At 42.4% G+C, this 25,864-nt stretch overlaps 1 protein-coding gene across 3 annotated transcripts; it reads left to right on the forward strand.

The window, feature by feature from the left end:
• The first annotated feature begins 5 nt into the window (after nucleotides 1-5).
• MAML1 (mastermind like transcriptional coactivator 1) lies at nucleotides 6-24,350 on the forward strand. Of its 3 annotated transcripts, none has more exons than XM_030505125.1 (5): nucleotides 6-918; nucleotides 10,452-11,861; nucleotides 14,176-14,445; nucleotides 17,744-17,858; nucleotides 19,949-21,236. In XM_030505125.1, the coding sequence occupies exons 1-5, from the start codon at nucleotides 550-552 to the stop codon at nucleotides 20,938-20,940; spliced, it is 3,156 nt and encodes a 1,051-aa protein (XP_030360985.1). In that variant the 5' UTR covers nucleotides 6-549; the 3' UTR covers nucleotides 20,941-21,236. The 3 variants fall into 3 exon arrangements, with proteins under 3 accessions (XP_030360985.1, XP_030360984.1, XP_030360986.1); XM_030505124.1 differs by having other exon boundaries at nucleotides 550-918; nucleotides 10,449-11,861; nucleotides 19,949-24,350; XM_030505126.1 differs by lacking the exon at nucleotides 6-918 and adding an exon at nucleotides 8,293-9,215 and having other exon boundaries at nucleotides 10,449-11,861.
• Nucleotides 24,351-25,864: the final 1,514 nt, after the last annotated feature.

The following is a 25,864-nucleotide window of genomic DNA, read 5'->3' on the forward strand; positions in this document are numbered from 1 at the left end:
TCCCCATTGGCTGGGAGGGGTGTCCATCAGGGCTTGTGACGCGCTACGCGCCGTGACGTCGCCCACCACCCAGGAAGCTCCGCCTATTTATTCTCAACTCGGCTCTTGAGGGGAAAAACAATTTCAAGATGGCGGCGGCGCGGATAACAATGGGGAGCCGGGGCTGCGGGCCGGACCGTGCCTGAGAGGGGCGGCCGCCGGGCCGCGGGGGTAGCGCGGCGGGCTCCGGCCGGGCCCTGCGGCGGGTGGGGAGCGGCCGCCGGGTCAGGGTTGAGGGAGAGGTGGGGGGGGGGCGGGAAGCGAAGAGGCACCGGCCTCGGGGGAGAAGGAGGAAGTGGGGCGGGAGGGAGCGGAGCGGGCGCCGCGCCGGGCCGGGGGGAGGAACCGGGGCGGGGGCGAAGCCCGGCGGGCAGCCCAGTGGAAGGCCCGCGGCAGGGGGAGGAGCGGCGGAGCCCGGGGAAGGCCCGACGGGGGGGAGCCCCCGCCATGGCGGGGTCCGGTGTGAGGAGCCGGTGAACGGCGGCGGCCGCCCCCCTCGGTCTCCGGTCCATGGTGCTGCCCCCCTGCCCCATGGCGGAGTTCGTGGTACCGCGGCACAGCGCGGTGATGGAGCGGCTCCGCCGGCGCATCGAGCTCTGCCGGCGGCACCACAGCGCCTGCGAGTCCCGCTACCAGGCCGTGTCCCCGGAGCGCCTGGAGCTGGAGCGCCAGCAAACCTTCGCCCTGCACCAGCGCTGCCTGCAGGCCAAGGCCAAGCGAGCCGGCAAGCACCGGCAGCCGCCCCCGGCGCCACCGCCGCCCGCGCCACCTCCGCCGGCCGCCGCCGTCGCGGGAAGCGCCGACAGGACCGGAGCCAACGGCCTGGACGCTGAGGCGGCGAGCGGCGAGCAGCACGGCCGCAGCAGCACGTTGATCGCGGTAAGGGGCCGGCCCGTGCCCGTTCTCGTTCCCGGTCGGGGGCCGGGGTGGCTGCGCCCGGCTGGCACCGTGACCTCCGGAGCTGGCACCGGCTGGAGGAAGGAGACGGAGCTCTCGGGGTTGGTGCGATGGTTGCGGTGGGAGGTCTGAGGCTGGTGTTGCTTTGCGGAGTGCTCCTGTCTGCTCGGTTACAACTTCGCGGCTGATAAGGGCTGGTTTATTCTTTCTCTTGTCACCTTTGCGCGTTATCGTAGCACGTAAAACTGCTGCCTGATAAGCTGGGAATAGAGGATGGTCTTCCGTGGTGGTTATGGCCCTCTGAACGACTGTTCTGTGGATGTTTCTGGGCAGTTGATCTAAAACGTCCTTACAGAAACTGTCAGAGGAGCCTTAATACTGCCGTGGCTTTGGATGTTTTCTTGCTTATGTCTTTTAACTTAGGCTGTCAGGGTTTGGTGGAGTCACTTGATAAGGATGTGCTTGCTACTGAGGGGGGATTTTTAAGATAAATAATACGTATATTAATTCTGGTACATCTTGGAAAGAACTTCAGTGGAAAGGCAGCTGCTTATTTGCCACTCGCTCTCGTGGGTGTGAACACTGTGGGAATCCCACTCCACCCATCAAAAACTGGCTTAGCTCAATATCTTAATGTTTCTCTGGCTTCTCTAGCATTTCTGGTTGTCGGGATATATTCATACAGCCCTGTTTGTCTATCAAGATAGCGATTGCTTAACTTCTTCTGAGCCCTTTAAACATACTGCTGTGTACTAACATGTCAGTAATGTAGGTTAGTAGGATAACCTTTACAGGTTGCCTGCCTTAATACCTGGCTTTCTTAAACCCAGTTATTTCTAAATGGTGGCCTGTGTGCAAATGATACAGTACTGTTCTGAGTGCCTTTAAAAGGGGATACTGGATTAACCTGAGGCATTTCCTGGTCAATGTATAGCTTAAATCATATTTTTAATATGGTCTGTGTGTTTGGTCAGATTAGGAGGAAAGGGGGATTTGATTCTCTGCTGTCTTGGACCTCATTTAGTTACAGTTTTTAAAACAGAATCACAACAGAGCTTACTCTTTACTTGGGTCTGACTGGACATGATGTGAAATACTGAAACATGGGTGCATTGGTGTAACTTTAAGTAGCACTAGACAGCATGTGTGCACTTTGTAGTATCTACAAGATGAACTGGAAATGTTATTCAACTGAAGTGCTTCTGTTCTTGCTAACACACATAGGAGAATCTGGGACCTGCTGACTTGCTGAAGACTAAGATGCTTGTGACACAGTTAGAACCCTTCAGATGGTTGTTAAAGATGGGTACTTGAGGAAGAGAGGGAACCCTGTGCATTCCTGACAGTGATTCTGTAAAACTTCCCGGGTAGCTGTTGTTTAGTTGACTGATCTTGAATGTAAACTTGTGTCGGAACAAAAGTGACTCAAACTTGTATTTTGTTATCTAAAGACTTGGTGGGTTTTCTACTTATTTCTTGTCTGGACTCTAAGGCTTTCCGCATATGGGGCTCTATCCATTAACAGCGCGTATTTTTGTTGCACACAGAGCTCTTTAGCATATCAAATCCTCTCGCTTAAACTGCCACCACACGTCTTCATATTGATCTGCTAAAAGAAAGATGTCTTTAATTCATTGGTGGTGATTCTTTTAAGTTGCCTCGGATGTGGATTTAATCTCATTAGCATCCATTATAATGAGGACTCTCAGCAGCAGCGAGGTTCTGAAATCCACTGCACATCTGGGGAAGCCCTTCTTGTACAGGAAGCTGCTGCCAGTGGCCAATTTACACAACAGAAGAGGGTTTTAGTGTATGAATGACTCTTCCTCGTGCTGGCCTGCTGTTTCCTTCCCAGGATACATGACTGTAAGCTTAATTGCAGCTGCTGATTCATCACCTCTGGGTAATGGGGTATAAAGTTGGTTTGCTTAGTAATTGAAGTTTTAAAAACCCAAACCCATCAACAACAGCAAACTTCTGCTGCTAATTTCATTCCTTCGGCATAAAATACCAACCTAGAGAGCTACATTTACCTCTAGCAATCATGTAGCTGTTATCAAGACCAAGCATGTGCTTTCTATGGGGAGGATGGGGGCTTGGTTTACAATAGTCAATAAAATTTGGCTGAACACCAAAGTTACCTGTTCTTAAATATCCTGGCCACATTCCTTTCAAAAAGAATGCTGTTAAGTCAGTGAAACATGCGTTATATCAGCTATCAGTGCTGTTACAATCCAGAGTTTTCCAGGAGGCTGCATATGAATCTTCTCTTGGAAACTGGTACTTTGCACTGAAAGTTAATGAAGTGTTTGTTTTGATCCTCGAAAGAGAAGACAACTCATACAAAGGTAAAGGGTTTGTGATCCAGCATCAGAGGGCTCGTAGTAGAAGGGCATGAAATTGCACTGCCACAAGCGTGGACAGTGTGTGCACTCCCAGATGCTGTACATCAGAACATCTATAACAAATTCAGAATAGCCCTGGGGAGCAGGATAGCACTGCCACTTCCTTCTTAATGTCTTCTGTGACTTTTCATGTGGCCAGAATCAGGTATTTTCTCTTCAGTTAGTCTTTTATCTGTTTTAGATCCTGAAGCTGCATGGATCTTGCTTACAAGCAGAAGTAAGGGGTAGATTCATCCTTCGTTTTCTTACTAAGCAGCTCTAAAATTCGAGCCACAGAAACCAAGATAATATGTTATTGACACAGAAATACTTTGGATGACTTGTGCACCACGTAGGCCTGTCCTTCATATGAGGAAAGAGATAAAAACTTATAACTTCTTTAATTTTGAAACCATTGTTTAATGAGAAATTCAAATGTTGAAATTTACCTCATTTCTGTTGTTTAAGTCTGCATTATTTGAACACATGAACACATAAGACTGTGTTCAAAGTAGAAGATGCTTAATGTTTGGATGATGTATTGTCTGTTGTGGTAATCTTACATTTTTGAGAAACAGGGAAGTTGGGAAGAGGCAGGACTTGTTCCCTAGAACACTTTTTCCTCTTTGCCGGGTTCTGATTTGAGAAGGTTCATTCTAATAATGCTGTTTAAATTCTCAGCAGTAAAAAGTTGGCTTCCTTCTGTTTCTTTGATAGACTGTAATGTAGCGTATGAGCTGAAGAGAGTGTGTTTCATTGGTATGTGAAGAAGGAGAATGGTAAGATCTGGATTTTCATCTCCACTCCTTGTTTTATGATGTGGTCTCTTGGAAGGAGACCTGCTCCCTGTTTTTTACAGGTTCTTTCCCACCTGAGAGCAGTTGTGTAGATGGCTTGCTTGGTCTAGGGCTGCCACAAACAGTATTTCTGGAATGGGCAGAGGAGGTCTAGTTGGTGGCCTCTCTTGGGAATGGTTGTGTTAAAGCTGAAGAGCAGACCAGCCTTGGTAATCTCCTTAGTATGAGGGTGCTGAGGCGCTGGCACAGGGTGCCCAGAGAAGCTGTGGCTGCCCCATCCCTGGCAGTGTTCAAGGCCAGGTTGGACACAGGGGCTTGAAGCAACCTGCTCTAGTGGAAGGTGTCCCTGCCCCTGGCAGGGGGTTGGAACTGGATGAGCTTTAAGGTCCCTTCCAGCCCAAACCAGTCTGGAATTCTATTTGGAAGCAACAGTAGTTTTTACATTAGTAATAGGTAAGTTCTAGTTTAAGCAAAGGCACCAAGTAAAAAAGTTTAAAAAGAAATCTGGGGACAACAGTGCAAGAGACCTAAAGTGATAAATTAAAGGGAATAGATTGCCTGAATAGTACTGGCAAGCATGAATAGCATTCCCCTGACGAAGCTTAGGCTGGAACACTAACAATTCAGAAGACCTTGATTCTGTGTAAGCTGTGGTATAGGGGTGTTAAGTTGTGAAATTATGTTTTACCACAAAAATAGCAAATTATTTCCATGTTATTTATACATAACTCTAGTGCAGTGTAGTCTTGCCACCATTGTTTGTTTTTGCTGACAAGTCTGATAGTTTGTTGCCCAACAACTCAAACAGGTTTTTCTTTGTCTCCTTTTAATTCTATGTGAGGTATTGTTGTATGTTTGAAACATTTCCCTTACTAGATGAGTTAGATATGCAGCGATGCTTCCTAAATTGTAAGGATGTGGGAGTAACTGATGGGCTGCTGGTGGTGAAGTTCAAGTGAGGTGGTGGATCCGGCACTGCAGCTGAAGGCACAGCAGGGTTTTTTGATTCAGCAGAACAATTCCTGTAGCAGAAGCTGCCCCTTGTGACTAATGCAGGCTCGGGATATTTATAGCCCTGCATATCCACAGCCCGTCTTCACTCCAGCAGGCAGTCGCCCAAATACAAAAGTCTTCTGGAATTAAAGGAAAAGTCAAAATTAAAATTAGTCCAGCAGTTTGGTTCTGACAACACAGTGGAATGCAGGAACACATTGGGTAATAAAACGCTTGCCTTGCAGGGGGAGGGCAGCTTTGGAAGCTGTGGGCAGATGCATAGTAAAGAGGGAGTTCTCACTATGTTGGAGTCAAGATGTTGTTTTCTTTCCATACACTACGATTTCTCACACTTGCATTGCTGTTCCAGCTCAAGAGGTTGTCAACTTTGTTGACTCTGTCCTTGGCCAGGCAGGAAAGGAGACTCTGTGTCTATAGTGGATGTACTATAAGTTCTGGTCCATGGGAGCTTATCTGTGCTGCAGTGCTACCACTTCCATGGCAGAAACCAGATATATTTTGGTTTTCCCTTCCAGGTAAGAATGCTGCTATCCAGCTAGGAGATACATTAGAACAGATTTTTATCCTGTTTCTAGAGTAATACATAATTTCTTCTTTGAAAATGACCAGCATTATATTTCTCTTGCTGGTATTTCATGACAAATCCTTGTAGACATAACTCAGGTCTGAGACTGAAATGGTAAGCTTCTTCCAAGTGAAATGCAAAAAGTTAAAGCTCTATTGAGTCTTGTAAGAATATTTTAATCTCTGCAATAGATGCTTTAAATAAAACTAAAGAAGAAGATTATATGGAGCCTGAAAGGCACAGTGTAAAAACCAGATTTTAAAAAGGTTGTTTCTGCCATGTTCACTAGGTATTTTGTCAGAAAAAAATTAAACTTTTATACGGTTTCTACTTTTATACATATATATCATAGAATCCCAGCCTGGTTTGGGTTGGAAGGGACCTTAAAGCTCATCCAGTTCCAAGCCCCTGCCACAGGCAGGGACACCTTCCACAAGACCAGGTTACTCCAAGCCCCGTCCAACCTGGTCTTGAACAATTCACTGTCTTCAGTTACAGCACTCCAAGTGTAACAAATCACTGGGGTTTTATAAAAGTACTTCATTGACTATCCTCAGTTAAAAAATCCTGCATTGTGGAGTTCTTGCTTCCAAGCGAACAATGGGAACTAAACTTTCATGCTTGTTGAGCATGCTTGTTGAACCCATTGAAATGTCATTGGTTTCAGATCATTATCTAAAACTAGTTTCAGGTATTGAGTGTTTCACACTGATGTTTTGATTCATGGAAAAATCAACAGCGACAAAACACAGAACAACTTGGTGCCACTGATTTGATCGGTGGTTCATGCCCCTTTCCCACCAAGATGAAGTTTTAAAGCTTTTCCAATTTCTTCATGTTGGGCTTCCATGGTAGTTTGTGGACAGCTTTTAGAAGTCTGTCAGCTTGCCCCTGCTGTAAGACCTCAATGTGGCTGATCATCACAGTGGTCAAACCGGTGAGTTAAAGATAGAGATTGAATACAGCTTATCAAAACTATCTGTGTGCTGTCCATTTCCTGATGGAGGCCTTATCATTTGACTGGGCATGTATCCACCTCCAGCACTGTGGTCCTGTGTCCTAGCCAAGGAAAGTGTATGTGTGTGTACTGTGAATTACGTGGTCAGGGGCTGACGGTGTTGGACACCTCTTTTGTTGTGACGGTGACACGTGGTAAATCCCACCTGGGATGTATCAGTTTGTGTTCCTCATGTGAGGAGCCCGCAGTTATGGCCTGACTTACGTGTGCTCCTGCCCATTACCATGTTGAGGACTGTCTATTTGCTCACATGAATAAAATGCAAGTCTGATGATGTGGTCTGAAGGAGGGTGCAGCCTGTGGCCCATCAGTGGCTCTTTGAGAAACTGTCTGTCCCGTTTTGGGCCAAATGACTGAGACCTGCTTTTGTTCCTTTCATTGCACTGCTCCTATATTGGTTTAAGTACTTTGGATAAATGTTTCTGGGGTGATACTTTTAGGCAAAGCTAAATAGCAAAGATCTTGGAGGTTCATCTCTTTTGTGAAGTTGTGACGATGGAAAAGATTGGCTCATGTGTTACAAATCCAATGGATTGATTCTGCTAAGGAAACCATGGACAGTATGCCAGTGGGCCACTGTGCCTCACTGAATCATAGTGGACAATAAAATTAGAGGGATTTTCCAGTGAGTAGCAAGCTGTGCTTTACTTTGTTGGTGTTTCTCCTTTCTTGTTTTCTCCTTGCATTTTGGCAGAAGAGAACAGGTTTTTCTTGCCTTGAGAATTCTGTTGGAGCAGCTTGATATGTAGATAGCTGCAGTCTGACTCGTATCTCACATAGCCCTTGGTTTTTTTCACCCCAAATCAGGTTATTTGGATAGACACAGACAAATTGGGGAAGAACTGAATTGAATATTTCTTTTTCTGTTGGGAAATGGAGAGCTGAGAGTGTGCGTAAGAAAGGAACTTCACAAGAGAAAGTTGCATTATTGCTTTTGGCTCTTTTTAATGTGAAAAGAGAACTAGGATGCAAGTGCAGTTGGTGAATAGCTTCTAAAACTGAGAAGTTCAGTGTTCTGGTTATGAACTGGGCTCAGTCTTTTCCGGTATGGATAGAGGATCATCAGATTTCCTTCCTTCCTACATGTCTGTTGGCTGTCATGTACAGGTAGGGTATCTTTCAAATAATCTTAGATTTACCTGAGGTGGGGCAAGGCTGGAGGCAGTCACCCCAGAATTCTACTTCATAGAGACTTTATTTAAGTTATTTTTTCTTTAATCTCCCTTTTTTTGGCAAAGGAATATAGCTTTAGGTGAAAGGAGGACTTTCTCTAGAGCAACTGAAGTCAAGATGTCACCAGGAATCTGGTATCTGAGCATTAGGACTGTTAAAACCCATTTAGATATCAAAATTCCTGTGTGTTTTGTTGACAGAAAGAGGCTGTGATGGATATTAAGGCTCTCTTTTTTTTCCAGACTACGATAAGTGTCGTTTATAAGTTTGTATGACTTAATCTTGGACTAGTTAGCTGCATGTATTACAAATGGTGCAGTACAGTAGCAAAGACCTTAGGACAGATGAACCTGTGAACATTTGTCTGGCAACCCAGGTGGGTTGTGCAGCCCGTGAAGAGCTGTGTGCACTTACAACTATAATGCTGCCAAAATCCTGGGTGCCTTGAGTTGTCTTTATGAATTACAATTACAGCAGTGACCCCAGTGGGCAGATGTTCTGTTTTAACGCAGAAATTTGCTTCAACTATGAGAAGAATATACTCGGTGAACAAAATGAAGTTGTTATTTGGATGTCAGTTTTCAGGGAGTGTGTGTCTCCCTAATGATTTAGAATTAAGGAGGATCCATTCCCAAATGTTGAGTGATTGACTCATATGACCTTGGGCAAATTACTCATCCACCTTGAGCTTTGGTTTTCCCGGTTGGAGTATTAAGTAAACAACAAGAAACTTGCTGAAAGACAAATGTTGTGATCGAGTTGAGGCTTCCTCGCTTTCTATTGTTTCACCTTCTTACAAAAAAGTGAATTTCCATTGTTTTTTTCAAGCTGGTATTTGAAAAATTCACTCTAAATCTGCTCCTTTGAGCTGTGGAGCTAATGTTCAAATTGAGAGACTTCAAGTTCCAGCCTCCTCTCCAAATGCACACCTCACCTTGTCCTACTAGGTCTGCTGCTGCTGCTATTTCCATGAAGCATCTAGAAGATCAGGTCTCCTGGGAAGCTGCAGTCTACCCCTCAGATAAAAATAAGATCTTGCTGCTACCTGTGCAAGCATTAAACACATAGTGGTGGTTTTTCTGAAGATCAGCTGGCTGTAGACTGTTAAAAAGAAAAGATCACAGCAATTGACTGTGAACCAGTCCCTCTGTCCTGAAATCAGAGAATGCTGTTGCCCAGGCAAGTGCTGTGAAATTCTTCTGATAATTTATGCTGGCTCTACATACAACCTCTTGCTTGAGTGCTGAGATCTTGAGGTTTCCCCTGTTTTTTTCTTGCATGGGACAGTTTTCCCCAGGGGTTAGTGGACTACGTTGCGGAGCCTGCAGGTAATATTAAAATAAGCATACTTGTCTTGAGGTTTGTGTAATGAGCTGCTTTTCTGCCATCTGAGAGAACTGTTGTTCAGAGGAGCACGCTTCAGACGAGTGGCTTTTTGTGAGGATTCTCCTCCGGTGTCCTGCTGAGACGTTCAAAGGCATCGGGTACAGGTCAGGGGAGCCGATGGGAGCTCTCCCTCTTCACATGCCCTGCTCTGTTTGAGCAGTGTCTCTGCCGTACAGGTTTGTCTGCGTTGGTGTAGTGTTCCAGCACAAACAAAGCTCAGCTTTTCTTACAGAATGCACCTGAGGGGAGGAAAAGTTTATAATCATCTTTGATGTGTGCATGAATTCTGTTTTCAGATGTTTTTGAGGTCAGTGGAAAGAACTTCATGTTTGAAAGAATGCTGCCAGGAAAGAGAAGTTGAACAAAGACTCTTGAACTCTGGTTATAAAACTGTTGCTGTACCCTCCGGTTGCTTCTAGGTGGCACTGCAAGAAAAAGAATACGTGCATTCAGCAGCTCTGAGAAGCCAAGTGTTGAGCTGGTTGGGGCTTTGGTGGTCATAGTGCAGAGAGGGGCAGCTGGCAAATACGCTAGGAGAAAGGAGGGAAGGAACAAACTTACTCGGATGTGATAGAATTGGCTGAACTCTGAAGTGCATTTCACATCGGTGTGGAACAGTGGTCACTTAGTAACAAACCAGGTTTGCTTTAGTGCCAGAAATGTGATTATGTATAAAAATCATATATGTAGTTCTTCTCTATAAATTGCAATCATGAGAGAAGTGATTCTCTTTTTCTCTAAGTATTTCAGTGTGAGACTGTTTTACGAAGCAGACTTACAGAACAATTATACAGGTATTTATTCTCATCTAAAATTTGAATCTTTAACATTCTTCAGTATTTTCTTAATTTTTACTAGGAAAAATCTTAATATATTCCAGTTCACAGCCATTTCTCAACTTTTTGTTGTTGTCCAACAGCAGCATTTGGAAGGAGGGGGGTTCTGTTTGATATAACATGTGTTTTTGAAAGTTTACCCTAAGAGCTGACAGTAAGGAAGTCATCTCATGTGATGACTTGTAAAACAAATCTTATCAAAGCAAAGATGGAACTTTTTTCCTAACCTTTTTTTCCTAAAATGTTTTATTCAGGGCTAGACAATGTCCTGGTAAGAAATAAAAATCCTCATCTGTGAAACGTAAAACTAAATAACTAAAACCTTCCTTTCTTTTTCAGCAGCTCCATGAGACTGTGAAAAGAAAGCTCGATAGTGCTGCTTCCCCTCAGAATGGAGACCAGCAGAATGGCTATGGTGATGTATTTTCTGTGTCCAAGAAACTGCGTCGTGATGATGGCCTTGGTGGAGTGAGTGGTTCTGCCAATGGAATGCCCCCCGTGTCTCCACTTCATCATCTTGACAAGAAATCTGGTGGTGGAGACACTTTACAACTTAACGGAAAGCATCCCATGGGGTTAGATGGCATCAGCAAGAAGTGTCTTCCAGATTCCAGCCTACAGATGAACGGAGGTGGTGATGCTGATGACTCATTTCCTCTGAGTCTGAACAAAGAGCTGAAGCAGGAGCCCGTAGATGATCTTCCATGTATGATTGCTGGGGCAGGGGGGTCTATATCTCAGAATAACTTGATGCCTGATCTTAATCTTAACGAGCAAGAATGGAAGGAACTTATTGAGGAGCTTAATAGATCAGTGCCTGATGAAGACATGAAGGATCTCTTTAATGAAGACTTTGAAGAAAAAAAAGATGCAGATTCTTCAAATTCAGCTGCACAGACTCCATTGCCACAAGATATTAACATAAAGACTGAGTTTTCCCCAGCGCCCTTTGAACAAGAACAGATGGGATCTCCCCAGGTTCGATCCACTTCTTCAGGTCCAGCATTTATTGGTGCTGCTTCTGTACCTGTAAGTGCCGCTTCTCCAGCGGTTGGTAGTTCTCAGGCTATGTTTCAGCCTTCCAGTCAGTCAATGGCTGAAAATCCTAATCAACCCATGATGCAGGCATCAAACCACTCTCAGAACGTCCAGAGGCCTCTCCCTAATGTGTTGTTACCTGGGAAGGGTGCAGGAAGTGCCAAAGAAATGTCTTCTGCTCATCAACTTCAGCAGATAGCTGCTAAGCAGAAGAGAGACCAGATGTTGCAGAACCAGCAACAAGCTTCACAAGTCCACCAAACAAATCAGATGTCCACGTGGCAACAGTCTGGACCTTCCCATAGTCCACTGGCTGTCCCATATACCATGGAAAATCCCACCAGCCCATCAGTTTTCCAGCCTGACTTCAACAATCAGAAACTCATGATGCCTAATATGGGAAATAAAAGCTCACCGAGAGCTGGAGGCAATTACCATGTGAACATTTTGGGTCATCAGCAAAACAACTTGAACCAGAACGCTGTGAATAGTCAAGGCTCTATGCTAGACTATGGGAACACCAAACCTCTTTCACATTACAAAGCAGAATGTGAACAGGGGGTGACAGTACCTGGTCAGAACAAGGCGCCCATGTTGGCATACATACAACAGCGCCAGCAGCCACCGCTGGCTCATGTGAGTGATGACCAAAATGGGATGATCCTGTTGAAACCCAAGCCTGGAAACATTGCTTACCGACTGCCACACAGCCAGGTGAGTGCTCTGGGTTTTGCTTCCTTTGTTTAGGAGCAGATTTCAGGTCTTGCAAGAGCATGTTGGATAGGTAAAGCTAGAGTGCAGATTACTTGGTGGTGTTTCGCAACAGTTGCCTTCTTTAAAACATGGTTTTAAAGAAGGAAATTATAATATGCGATAGGATGAAACAAGAATCAAGAACTCTGTTTTCCACTGGGGACAATTTTTAATACTCAGTTCTAGGTCATGTGGTAATGTGTGATTTCCAGCTTAATATACTTTGTGGGTGACAAATTATGTCACACTTCATAGAAGCTTCTACTTACAAAGATAAATAGATGCTTTGTAAACTTCTGCCTAAAATAACTCTCATAAGACTGTAGTGTTAAGCAGTGTTCTCAAAGAAGCTTTGATTTCTTTACCTTGGTTTCAGTCCCTACTTGTGTCAGAGTTGGCTTACTATAAAAAGACATGCCTTCAGTTGCTGCTTTTTTGAAGAGAGATGGAAGTGGGGGCTGCATTCCTCATTTCTTGGGTGTTCCTTGGGGCTTTTCAAATCTAAGAATTTGTTACTGGTTAAGTCTCTGGGGATTGGGGAAGCACAGAGTAAGATAGGAATATATCTTTAAGAATGAATAATAGAAATATTTGTCTGCTTGAAGCAGTATGCTTCAGGTTTTCCTCTAAAGGAAAATCACAGATGGTGCTTCTTTGCCTTCTGTAGAACTTTTACTACAGGTGTGCTGCAGGTGAAAATTCATGTAGTGAATGGAAGTACAGACTTGGGATTCTGTAATGTGCCTACAATGCACATGCTAGAGGGCTTGTTGAGAAAAAAAGTCTTTGTTGCAAGGATTAAAGCTCCTCTAGCAAAAGCTGTTGGAGATCCAACTCTAATCATATGTTCCCTCAAGAAAACAAAAACCCAGTGAAAAAGATCTCATTAGCCTGTGATAAAGACCACACTGAGGGACAAATAACAATCTGAGATCAGTGTGTGCTTCACAAGGCACTAGAAGATTAACCTCTTCAAAAGCTGCAGGAGTAATAATCTGATAACACTTTGTCAGAAGGAGAAGGGGGAGGGCAGGGATGATTGTGAATGTCACATCTCCCCCTCGCTGAAAACCATGAGGGTCACCTTGCACCTACACTGCCACATTTGCATGGAATTAACACAAATACTTCTGGAGAATTTCTCCAAAACTTGCATGTAGAACAACTTAGCACAGCATTACCTCTGTTTGGCTCATGATTTCTTACGAAACTGCAGAGAGTGAGAACCAGCAGCCAAAGCATTAGCTGAAGTCTAATCTTGAAAGTAGTATTTATGTAATTGGAGATGAGGCTGAACTGTGCTTAAAAAGGATAAAAACTGCCAAATTTCAGATGGATTTGATGGTCTAAAGAGGACAGTGTCAGATCTTGGATTATAATTGGTCCATGTTACTTTTGCTTATCCCAAATTCCAATCTGCAGAAAAGCAGACTTATGAAAAATTAATAACAGGCTTATCTGTAGTAGTATTTTTCTCTGTGGAATATGGTGATGGTTGGATGCTATTAAAATACATTAAGGCTCATTCTGATCAGTGATAGCCTTCTTCTCCTTTACATGCAAAAAAATCAGCTTTAGGAGGGGAGGCATAAACATAAATGTTGACAGAAGAGTCAGGATTTACAGAAATGTTTTATATAATGCGAATTTAAAACGTAGTGTTTGAAAAGCTGCTGCCAAAGTAAACTGGAGCTGACGTTCTTGAAGTGCTCCTTGTAACTGGTGCCATTTCCTGGCTGAGCAGAAGCACACAGAGCTGTGCTCACCTGCTTGAGCTGGACTTTGGGAAGTACTTTGAGACTGAAGTTAAAGCCTCTATTCCTAAATATTGTGGAGCTTCTGACCTTAACTCTGAACCATCATTTCTATGTCCAGCATGTTACAGATGAGGTTTTAACTGTCTTTAGTTAGCTGAAGTGGAAATTGTATCACGCTTAGCCTTTTCTATTAGGTGCTTCACAGGTGAAGAAGCTATTGCATAAAGATGGCAAAATACAAGGAACTGGTCTAATTTTGTATTAAATAGTGTAAAAGTACAAATCAGCAATAACGGGCAATTTCTGGTTTTCTGAGGTGTGTTACGATTCCCCTCCCTGGGTAGACTTTCTTTACAAGGTCTCTCTTCCTTATCCTGTAAAATTATAAAAAGAATACAAGTCATGGTCACCACCAGGAAAGTGCCTTTCCTCACCTGTGTAACTACATAGTTTCTAAATTCAGTTCTGGAGGACTCACCTCTTTCTGTAGCTCATGTCTCTTTTTCTATGTTCTGCAGGATCAAACCCCTTCTCCTAATGTTCCTCGTGTTCCTGTTTCTGTCCCGGGCACTGGTGTGGGTGCCCAGGCTCCCAATGTCTCCATGGCAGGTAACCACAGCAACCCACCTTATCTCAGCAATCAGCAGCAAGCAGCGGTGATGAAGCAGCACCAAATACTGATGGACCAGCAGAAGCAGAGAGAGCAGCAACAAAAGCACTTGCTTATGGAGCAACAGAAGCAGCAATTCCTAATGGAGCAGAGACAGCAACATCTTCTGGCTGAGCAGGTGAGGGGTGCCAGCAATCTGTTTTCCTTTGCACTGATTTGCTTTGGTGGATGAAACGGCACTTGAGATTTTGTTGGACAGTTAACACATTACAAAACAGGGGATGTAAACTGCAAAGCACTTTAGTATCTAAAGTATAATTGCTGTTTTATGTCTGTTATAACCCAAATACGTAGCACTTGCTTGCAAAGACTGACTTTTGCTGTTGTTACAAGGCACTGTGGTGAATGAAAAGAATAAAACAGGTAGAATTGAGTAGTGTGAAGAACAAGACAATGCATGGAGAGAATGTATCATACCAGCAATAGTGTAATTTGTGAAAGAGGAAAAGCAAATGGAATCAGAGCAAAAATAAAAGATGAGGTTGAGATACTGTTGATGTGTTCTGTAGGGCTTTAAAAGTGGAAGCGATGAGCAAGGGACTTCGCAAGCTCATTGTGCCTTCTGCCTGTTTTCCCTGTGAGATCCACAGCAGTTCATGCTTCAGATTTGAAAACATCTTTGACTTGTTTATTTGGGGAAAATAATGAGGCATCTGCATCCAACTTGCATCTTATCCTGCCAAAAGGATTTAACGCTGCTGTCCCATCAGACTGCAGAAAGCTGCTTTAGCCTCTCTCAGGGCAACGGGCTCCTTGTGTGAACATTTCTAAGCTTTAAACGTTTTGCAAGTCTTTCAGCTGGGAGGCAGCCCACAGGGCCTTGTTCCTGTCATCAGTGCTTTTCTGCACTTTTAAAAGTCCATGCAGGCATGTTCCAGGCGCTGGCACTGTACATAGAGAGAAATTATCAATGTCTGGAGGAAGGAGAAAATGAATTTTCAAAGAAGGTTTGAGAGCCAGGGAGAACCTTAACATTTATTGCAGCAGTGGAGCTGTGCCAAGTCCTAGCAAATGGCTTTTTTGATCACCTGGAGACTTCTGTTAAAATTGAGGACTAGATTGAGGTGATAAAAAAACCCCCTTAAGTTCTGGAGCCAGTGTAGATAATGACATTTTAAAGAAAATGGTGTGAATGTTGGTAAAGGTATATTTTTGATATTTGGGTAAAAACAATTTGACTAAGGGAATATCACACTGGAAATATACTATCAAAGACTGAAGGACAAATAATGCCCAGAGCCTCAGTAAAATAACATTTTCTGTATGAGTTCTGTGATCTATAAACTTATATAAATGAATGTAATACTTTTCAGTAAATAATTCAGTTTTTGATGACTTGTAATTTTTGACATTTGATTGTTACTCCTCCAGAATGTTAACAAACAGGTACTCTTTGAAAGAAGGTGGGGAGAAAGGAAATGTGGGGTGTTGGCATCCTGCTTGTACTTTTGCTCCACTGGTGGATGGTGACTGTTAGAGCTCTGTTAGAGCTCTTAAAGCTGTGTCCCAGTAGGTTTCCTTAGCCTAGTAATGGACCCAACAGCTGTCAGACCTCTCTGAACAGTGGGGTGGTATATTCACAGGGGGATAAGTAGCATATCTCAAGCACAGTGTTGAAATACATATTTTTTTACATTTTCCAACCTATTTTGCTTCTGCTTAGCCAGCACGTGCCATTGTAGTAAATATCAGTGTTATGGAAATATTTTATTCCTGTCCTAGTTGTGGTAGCTCTGACTTCCACAACTTGCATCTTTGTATAGTGATAGTGGGACTCTGATCCAAAGAAGGAGCAGCTTTGCTTTAGAGCTGAACAGGCTTAAACTGTATTTGCCACGTTTCTTGGCCTTGTGCTGCCCAGTCAGGTTAGGTCTTGATAGCATTCTAATTTGATATTTATTTCTTTAGATACACATGATACTGGATATAGTTTTCCAAAAGATCCTTGAATCATTTGACATCTATTTTGCAGAACTACAATTTCAGGTAGTTTTAGTGCCATTCCCTGCCGCTCTGAAACAGTCTTTGCATTTGGTATCCTGCATTTTTTTAGCATTTTTAGTATTTTTCCCTTTGTGTTTTTCTCTGAGCCAGGTTCTGCAGCTCTCGGTTTTCTCAGAGCTATGGCATCTCTTGGCTTCTGTGGTCAGCCTCTTTCAGGTTTGACTGGTCCTGCAAGCAGCAGGTCCTTTCTGTCAAGCAGCCTGCCCTCTTCATTCCTCTGCGTGTCTCAACAGCTGCTTAGTTGTAGACGTTTCAGAAGGATGGTAGTAACGTCTATCTGCCTATTTGTTACGTTGCACTAGTCTCTTCTTTAAAGGCTTATTGCTTATGTCTTTACCCCAGTACTCTTGGAAGGGACTTTCTGTCCCCTTCTGTGCTCTGTGTGGTTTTTCAGATAGGTAGTTGTTCTTTGTATCACTCCTTAGTTATCTCAGAATTTGTCTGCTTGAAGATAGCTGTGGAAGAAGAGTCATAAATACTTTGCCTGATACATTTTGTATTGTAAAAGCAGTCTGTTGGCTGCTTACACTGTCAAGATCTCCAAGTGCACCATTAGTGCATGTACAAACACTCTTGATGTTCCCCTCAAGGCTTTAAATTTCATTTTCCCCAGAAATTTCCTAACAGAAAATTAGCTTGTTTTATTTTACAGATGGTTTTATCATAAAGTAGGTACAGGTTGAGTGTGGTTTTCAAGAGGCAGGGTTATTTTGATCCATTAGTAGGGTTTCTTTCAATTGCTGGGTGCATTAAGAAAATGGTTTTGAGCAATGATTGCAAAACTTGTAGAGCTTCTGTTATAAACTTAGTTCTGCAGTTTCCCATAATCTTCTAGAAAAACCTGTCCTATAGAAGAATTTAGGCTTGTGAGTGGGTTTTTTTTTTTCATTTTTTGAAAATAAGGGCTAGAAAATATTTAAATGTTTAGTTTTTACTTTTCTGATGATATTTATGACTTGTACTTCCATTTGATTTCTAAAGAGAGGTCTAAAATAAATTGATGTGGGGTAAAGAGCTAAAAAGGATGTGTAAATTTCTTTTATACACACTCTCTTTTGCTCTTTTCGTACCTGTGTCTTTAGAGTATTGCTAAAATGCCTGTTGATTGTTAGTGATCAAAAGATTTTTAATCTCAGGTTTTTCTGTGTTTTAAAGGCTTCACACATGCATTGCAATAACTCCTGTAATATATGCTGTTGTCCTGTTCGAGTTCCTAGCCTTGTCACTCGCCAGATTGACTCTGTTTGAGCCTTGAGAACCAAGGTTTGAAGTGACTTCAAGTCACTTTCAGAAGCCCCTTTAGTTACCAGCTCCACATGAAAGTATGCAGATAGCTTGTTTTCATCCAAGGGAGTCACCCTTGGAAAAAGCTTGGCTTGTTTTCTAATTGTCTTGCATTGGACCTTTCTTAGGAGAAGCAGCGGCAGCAGCAGGAGCAGCAGCTGCAGCGGCATCTGACTCGACCCCCTCCCCAGTATCAGGATCAGCCGCAGAATCCGTACCAGCAACCAGTTGGACAGTTCACAGGTGAGTAAACATGGCAATGGAAATAATGGCATCAGAAATATCAGGAGTAAAAAACAAGGTGTCTGCAAAGTTCCTGGGTTGCATAGCTTTTAATTAATTTATTACAACACCTTCCCACGTCACTGTGGGGTTCTGTTGCAAGGTAACAGCTTCCCCTGTCCCAGATATCTGGGACAACTTAAGCTTCTGATTCTTAATATTGCTTTGGAAATGGGTAGAAATTCGTAAGCACCTTCATTATTCTGAAGGCCTTTTTATACCAGTATTTGCCTTTACAGGTTGTAAATTCTTCTTAACTTTCATATATTAGGATTCTTTCTTTTTTTTTTCCTGAAGCTTAACATCGCTGCTGTTTGCATCTATCGCAGGCCCTCATTAAAGAAAAATAAGGGATGTGTTATTTCTCTCATCTTCTAGGATGAGTTTAACATTTTCTAGTATTTTTATCCCTTCTACATTTAGAAGGGAATGCAATTTGAATTCTCTTCATTACATGTTAGTGTCCTGCATGGTTTTTTTTCGGTAGGAGAAGCAGCTTGGTATGTCTTCAGTGTTAACGCTGATAAATAAAATATCTTGTAACCCTGAAGCTGGAATAGCTTCATGAATGTGGAGAACAGTAAAAACTCATTTCCTTACCTGAAAAATCTTTACTTAACGGGACACCAAGAAGCCACTTGTTCTTTTTCATAAATCTAGAGTACAAAGAAGTGGTTGTTCCCTACATTTTGTTTCCTTACTCTCTATATTGCCACAGAAATAAAAAGTGAAGGGAAAAGATGCAAATAGAAACGTGATACCCTCATTCTGACAGAGTTCGTGACTGTGCAGAGCTATGACTGGGTTTTGTTACTTAACTGAAACAACTTGATACCAATACAAAAGCATTGTGTGTTAGCACAGTCATCAGTAGCATCCTTCAAATATTGCATGGAAATGTTTTGTTTCTCCTGCTATTTTTCTATAGAAATGCAGTAGAAATCGAGTATGTTTTGCTGTAGTGAACATCAGCATTATTAAATCTATTTTTCCCTTGTTCTGATGATGATAACTATTTTTTTACATCTTAAATCCTACCTCTTCACAAGAGCTTTCCAGTGAGGCTCTTCTCTTCCCCCACCCATCCAACCCCCTCGTAACATTGGTGTTTTTATAGTGTGCTTTGTTGACAATGAATTCAGTAGAATTTGGATTATATTTTAATATATTTTAATATATTTGAATAAAAAATAATAATGGAGAGTCAGTATTCCTCAGATATCTTAAAATATGAAAAAAAATCTGCTTTTTGGTTTGAAAGCAGAGAAAGTACTGGTGTAAGTAAATTTCCCTGGGTTGACTGTAAGAAGGGTATGGGGGGATTACGTGCATTACACTTCACAGTGCTTTTCTATTCTTGTTTTTGCTTTAAGTAGGGGGCTGTTTCTTCTATAGGAAGAAACTTCTTTATTTGTTTACAAGAACAAAGGACTCTTTTTGCCTGTGTTCTTGCTGAGAAGACATATTTCTGCAAATCATCTTGGTTGGTTATCAGCAGTGCCTGTTAACATAGCGAATATTTCATTGTGGAAATCCAAAAGATACTTGACCAAAACTTTCTGACAGTTACATGAAATTAAAGAAATTTCTGGAATTGGGAAAAGACAGGAGTGGAAACCCTACAGTTGTACAATAAGAGGTATACAGTGCGTGCATGGAATAACTGACAATGTGTGTGTGCAGTAAGAGGTAGTTTTTAACAGCCTCGCATGCAGTTCAAAGTCTGTGTGTATACCTTTGTTCACAGAGAAATATCAGAGTCCTCCTTTAAAGTCTAATTTTTTTTTAAATTGGTGATGCTGAACTCTTAGAAGTGGTATTCAGATTTTTTAGGACATTGGCATATCTGTGTTTGTGATCAAGGTGGAGGTGCTAACTGGAGCAACAGTTGACACTCTTTAATTAAAGTACTGCTGTCTGTGTGTTGGTTGCATTGGTTGGCTTATACAAATGCAGCTGCACCTGTGTTCTGGATTATAGTGTCCACAAGCCTGGCTTGGCTCTACTTGAACAGAGGTATCTAATGTACAAAATATTGCTTTGTATTTCAGGGTCATCTTCAGCCATGCCTGGGGTCAGTAATTTAGGACAGTCCAGCTCCAGTAGTCCGCGGATGTTTCCTCAGACCCAGAACATGATTCAGATGGGACCTGGACACAGTTCTGTTCCTCCACTCCAGTCGGGCTCCAGTCAGCAGGATCGGGGGGTGACTCAATATACCAATATGCAAAACATTCAGCGAGGGGGATTATACAACTTGGCGTCTGGTATGACACAGATGGTTCCCCAGCATGCAACTCAAAGTGCCAACGGACAGCCACCGATGCAGAGACAAGGCAGCTTGGGCCAGGGTGCTGCTGTTCCTGCTGGGTATGGGCAGAATACCCTAGCAAACTCAAGTATTTCACAGCAGCACAATAAAGGTGCTCTGAATCCAACCTTATCTAAGCCACAGATGGCAAGAGTACCAGCTGCTATGGGGGCTCAAAATCCATCTTGGCAGCACCAAGGTATCCCTAATATTAACAACCAGACACAAGCAAACAGTAGCTTAGGACCATTTACTGCCAACTCCTCTTTCCACATGCAGCAAACTCATCTAAAGATGGCCAACCAACAGTTTGCCCAAGGAATGCCTCAGGTAAGCCTAAGCACCAGCAGACCGATGACCTCTATGAATGCTGCCGTCTCTGGGCAGATGTTGTCGTCATCTTTAGGTGCGCAGCAGCGGACAAACCCACCTACACAACAGCAGGTACCCTCCCAGCAAGTCTTGCCTGGCATCAGCCAGACTGTTCCAGATCTGAATGCTTTCAACCAGAACCCAAATCAGCAAATGCCCAACAGAGGTAATCTGCACTGTAGTCAAGGGTACCCTGTGAGGACAACCAGTCAAGAGCTGCCTTTTGCCTACAGCAGTCAGTCGGGCAATAATGGACTTCAGAACTTAACTGGTGACACAGATCTGATAGACTCATTGCTGAAAAACAGGACTTCAGAGGAGTGGATGAATGATCTGGATGAGTTGTTAGGAACTCATTAAAATGGGGCAGGGGTGGGGGTTCTACTTTTGGTTTTTTTTAATTATTTCATGAAATATAAAACAACACTTGGACCAAAAAACCTGTGGCATTGAGGAGACTTGCAGGCATTAGAGGTAAATGGTTGGGAAAGGGACTGGAGCTGCTTCTCAATGAGTGTTGATAGGTGGTGGTGGCGCACCAAGCAGGTCTGCAGGAGTAGTGCGCTTTAGCTTGGTGTCTCTAAGGAGTCGCACACTTGAACAGGTCAAAAAATCCTGTGCGTGTCCTCGCCAGCCTTTCAGAAATCTCACTTGCAGTGTTCTAAAATGAATTTTTTTTAATTATTTAAAAATAAAAACAAAATTCCACAAGAAATAGTGCAGAAAGAAAGCAGATAGTTGCACAAGTTGTGTTTAGGGCTTAGTCTCCTGCAGCTAGTACTTGCAATAATTATTTGTTCATAGCTTGACATGCTATTGTAGTACTGTCCATCCAACTTCTGACTTTTTTGTTTGAGAAGAGGCTGTATGCACCTGAGTATGCTTGCAAAATGTTTTGAATTGTTTCTTTTCCCCATTGCTGAAGCATGTGCCTGTACTCTCAATAAGCAAGTGATATTTCACAGTAAATATTGCTAGATGCTGGTAATAGATGAAAGAAAGTATTAAAACCTGGCCAGTTAGTCTAGGTAGTCATCTTAATAGGTTGTAGTCTTTTAAGCTGCAGTTTGCACTCTGTTGTAGAGAGGCACAGTTCTTGGCTTATACCTTGCTGTGTTTAAAGGGGGAATTTCTTACGGGAGAACTTTTAAACTATAGTAGGTTTAACATGAATTGTAAAGCCATTTACTTTGCACCTGTTTCTTCATAACTTATTTCCAAAGGTAGTTGTATTTAAATGAAGGCTTTGCTTCATGACAGCTCATCTAGTTTTCTTTGTTGTAAAAAGTAAAACTAACTTTTGAGATCAGTTCATTCCCCAAGGTTAGCAATGAGCACAAGACTTCATCACTTCAGGACAAAAATGAGGAAAAAAGGAATTTGGCTGAGAGGTGGGAAGTCCTTATCAGCAATAATAGCACAGGCAGCCTGGGAGGATACTTGTATCAGGGTTGCTCCAATTTGGAAGTCTCCCCCTTTAAATACCTTTTTGGTTTTTTTAATTACTGGGTTACGAGTTTGATAATCTTTCTATAGACTGGTGGATTTACTTCTTTAATAGCCCTTGAAGCTGGTTCTTCAGCTCAGCCCGAGGAGACCTCTCATCCATATGTTGGGGTCAGTCCCAGAAAGGACAAAAACCACAGTGGGAACAGTCAGTGTTCCAAAGTCCTTACTTTCTACCAAAAAAAATCCCTTATCCACCAACAAACCAGCTTGCCTTAACCTTTATTTTAAAATTAAAATAAAGTTGAAAGCTTTTGTTTTAAATGCACAAATACCTCTTCCCTTTCAGAATCCACTGTTTTGGAAAACTCCTTTAAACTTTCTAACCAAACCCAGCATTGTGATTTAAAAGCAATTTCCTTCAACACAGACTGGCTTTTTCAGGAGTTTTCTGCACTGCAGAGACGTGTGAGAGGGTTTTTTCCAGAGTGGGTGAAGGGAAGTGAAAGATAACATTGATTTCAAAGAAGGAAAATATTTTACTGTATCTGCAGCTCCTTTTGAGACAATTTGCACTTTTAAAAACTGCTTTTTTAACACTAATACTTTAACCCTTTCCAAATATGCATGGAACATGGTTTGTCCAGCACACTTACCTAGTGTGGATGAATTACGCTCTGTTGAACAGATCTGATGTTGTATCATGTTGAACTGTGGGTGAAAGATGTGCATTGATCAGTGGGTCCCACCGTTGAATAGTGGATAAAGCTTCACTGAAGCAGACTTAATCCCTCATAGAGCTTTTGATAACATAAAGATTGTCCTTGGATGGGAAGACGAAGGTGTTAGTCGATGACACTTCTGGTATTTTCTAGAATAAGTAGTTGAGATGCAAATAACTGATGCTAACTTTTCTTATACTGGCAATGTAAGAAAAGAGCTAGTGAGTTTGGTTTACTGTTTCAGTTAAACCAAAACCTGGTCCAAGGTAAGTGTCATTAGAAGAGTATAGATATAAACTAGCAATGGCAGGGGAAGGAGTGTTTGCTGTATTTTTATTTCTAAGGGTTAACTTTGCACCAGTGTGCCTTCCCTTCCTGTTGGGGGTGCTTGGGACCTCAGAATTTCAAGTGACATCCTTCAGTGTCACTATTTTTTCTCCCCCTTACAAACACTTGAGACAAATAACAGGGTAGTAGCATTCAGCTTCTCTTTTTTCCCTGTTTAGGTTGTGGTGAAATCTGCGTTTTCCAGTAGATTTTGCACACAGACTTTGTTCTGAATGAGTCAAAATACAATCCATCCAGTTGTGATTTTCTTAATTGGAGGAAAAGAGCATCTGCTGTTTGCATTATTACTACCAAAAAAAGCAATCCAACTAAATGTCCAGGAAAATGCAGATGTACTCTTTCCTCCACTGTTTCTGGACGCTAAGGTGGATATTGCCCTGCTTGACCAGAGGGTTTGTTCAGGAAGGTATCTAGGTTTGATGACAGGGCCTTTTCATGGTACTGTTGAAGTAAAATTAACTGTAATTCTTGGCAAACTGGCTTATAATGCCCATTGGCCTTCATATGTGAACAGGATCCAAACAGCATTTAACCTGCTAGGAAAAGCAGCCATCCAGGTTTTGGTCCCTGTCCACATAAAGTGATCAGACTGTTGGAAAGACGGTGTCACTGTAACAAAGTGGAAACAGTTCAATGGAAATGAACATACGGTTTAGATGTATATAGGTGCATGGGTAGGGCTGGGCTTTGCCTTTATGCCCTTGAACATGTAGCTGTCTGTATATGCACTTGGGCTTTCCATTTGCTGCAGCTTCAGAGCAATAAAATGTATCTCCCCTGAACTGTACCTGGCCAGCCGCCCATGGCTTTATTTATAAACTGCGGTTTTGGTTGGGTAGGAAAGGTGAGAGTGTCACTGTGCAACATCCACTGCCTTCCAAAAACCACGATTCAATTGAAAAGGGTGCTCAAAATTTTGTTATACACATTTCCTTTGTGTAAATAAATGTTTACAATTTTATATTAAAGATTTGAATAAGAGTTAGATCTTCTGACTGTATATTTTTTACTTTTTATAGATTTTAAAACTATAATTCTTTATATATGTGTTTGGGGGGTATTATGGTAAGTTTTATGCTTGTAAATGGAGAACAGTTGAATTTGATGCTAACCTTTATGAATTTTTGTCATTGAAATGTATAAAGAGTCCATTAATCCCCTTATTCTTTTACTACAATTACTGGTGCACACCAAAAAGAAATCCTTCACTTCTGTTTTATCATTATAAAATAAATATTTTGCTAGTGTATTAAACATACATGGTGTGACTTTATACATTTGTGTGAGCTGAGCAGAGTTCAGCGTTGTTGTTCCTGGCGAGATGGTTCCCTTCATCGTAACACACAGTTTTGGTCAGCCTGTTACTAAGGCTCAAATTCTTCTGCTGTGTCTTACCAATCCTTACAATGTCAGAAAGTTCATTTAAACGGGCCAGAACTGGATAATGAGGCCTTGGAAAACTTTAGTTTGAAAACAAGTCCTGAAGCTGCACACACTGGTTCTGGACTGTTGGGGTTTTAGTGCAGCTGTATGCCTTAAGCTGGGAGATGGGGCTGCAGAGGGGGTTGTTGCTGGTCAAAAAGATGTTGATGACCACTGAGACCTCACATGTGCAAAAACTGTAGAGTTCCAAAAATACGCTCAGATTCCCTCAAAATAACAGGCCTTAGAGGATCAACCAGTTTTCCTTGATTTCTTGTAAAAAGACAAGGATTATGTGTGTTTGATGTAGGCAGACAGCATACCAAAAAACTGCACCAAACTGAGAAACGAGGAACATTTACTCCAAGCACAAGTTAATGTTTCTGAACGGGGAACAGAATACTGGCTTAAAGCTGGTAAGGTCCCCGAGCCACTGCATAGAGCTGGTGGGTTGAAGAGGCTGTGGAAAATAATGGCAAATAGGTCTTTGAGATGCTGCTGGATTGTTGATTCTCTTCAGATGGACACTTGCCTGTATGTTGGTTAGAAGAGAGGTAAAGCAAGGAGCTGCGGCCCCATCAGCGCCCAAAGGAGCCTGGCTTTGGTGGTGTGTGTTTGGATGTTAATACGTTCTTGTTAACAAGTTATTACTTGACAAATTACACCAAATGGAGCATTTCAAAGCAGTTCTTGTAGTGAATCATACCACCTGCAGCAGACCCAAGAATTCAGTTCCTTATGTGCAGTGTTTCCTGTTTGTCAAGTGCACCTTTTAACTGATGATATCTACTCATAAGTTCTAAACTAATATCTTCAATCTCTCTAACCACAGATTTAGCAGTAGCGATAAAGAATAATTTGCAAAGTGTGACACATACTTTTCTTGCAAAGGCTGTATTTGTTTTACATGTTACTATGATTTCAACCATCCCCCTGTGAAAGAAGGATTTTAATCAGCTTCAAACAGTGAAGAATCACTCTCCAAGCATTGGAGCTGGTGTTTTATACAGCTGTTGTGCATAAAGCCCTAGCCTTCAGGTTTCCTCACAAAGTGCACCCTGACTTTCTATTTTGAGTATATTCCTACTCTACAGGTTCTGAGTTGTGTTTGGGGGCAGGAGGGGACCTGTGACTTCAGGAGCTTATAAAGGACTAAATGTAATAATAATTAGCAACACCAGGATGAGCTGCTTCTAGGCTGTGGGCAACTGTGACGTTTATATACACTATAGCTTTTGTTTTATTGGGCCCTTAAAACTGCTGCATTGTATTTAATGTTGAGTGAAATGGACATTTCCCAAACTGTCCCCTGTTGAAGTGACCTGGATGTTTTTCTGAAGATTTTA

This window comes from Strigops habroptila, chromosome 12 (genome assembly GCF_004027225.2).
Source record: "Strigops habroptila isolate Jane chromosome 12, bStrHab1.2.pri, whole genome shotgun sequence".
In the NCBI taxonomy this organism is placed as follows: domain Eukaryota; kingdom Metazoa; phylum Chordata; class Aves; order Psittaciformes; family Psittacidae; genus Strigops; species Strigops habroptila.

Bases quoted from the DNA above. Each gene is read 5' to 3' on its own strand.
- MAML1 (XM_030505124.1), top strand. From the start codon at position 550: ATGGTGCTGCCCCCCTGCCCCATGGCGGAGTTCGTGGTACCGCGGCAC. The intron at 14,446-17,743 runs GTGAGGGGTGCC...GACCTTTCTTAG, and splicing joins AACATCTTCTGGCTGAGCAG to GAGAAGCAGCGGCAGCAGCA. The intron at 17,859-19,948 runs GTGAGTAAACAT...TTTGTATTTCAG, and splicing joins ACCAGTTGGACAGTTCACAG to GGTCATCTTCAGCCATGCCT.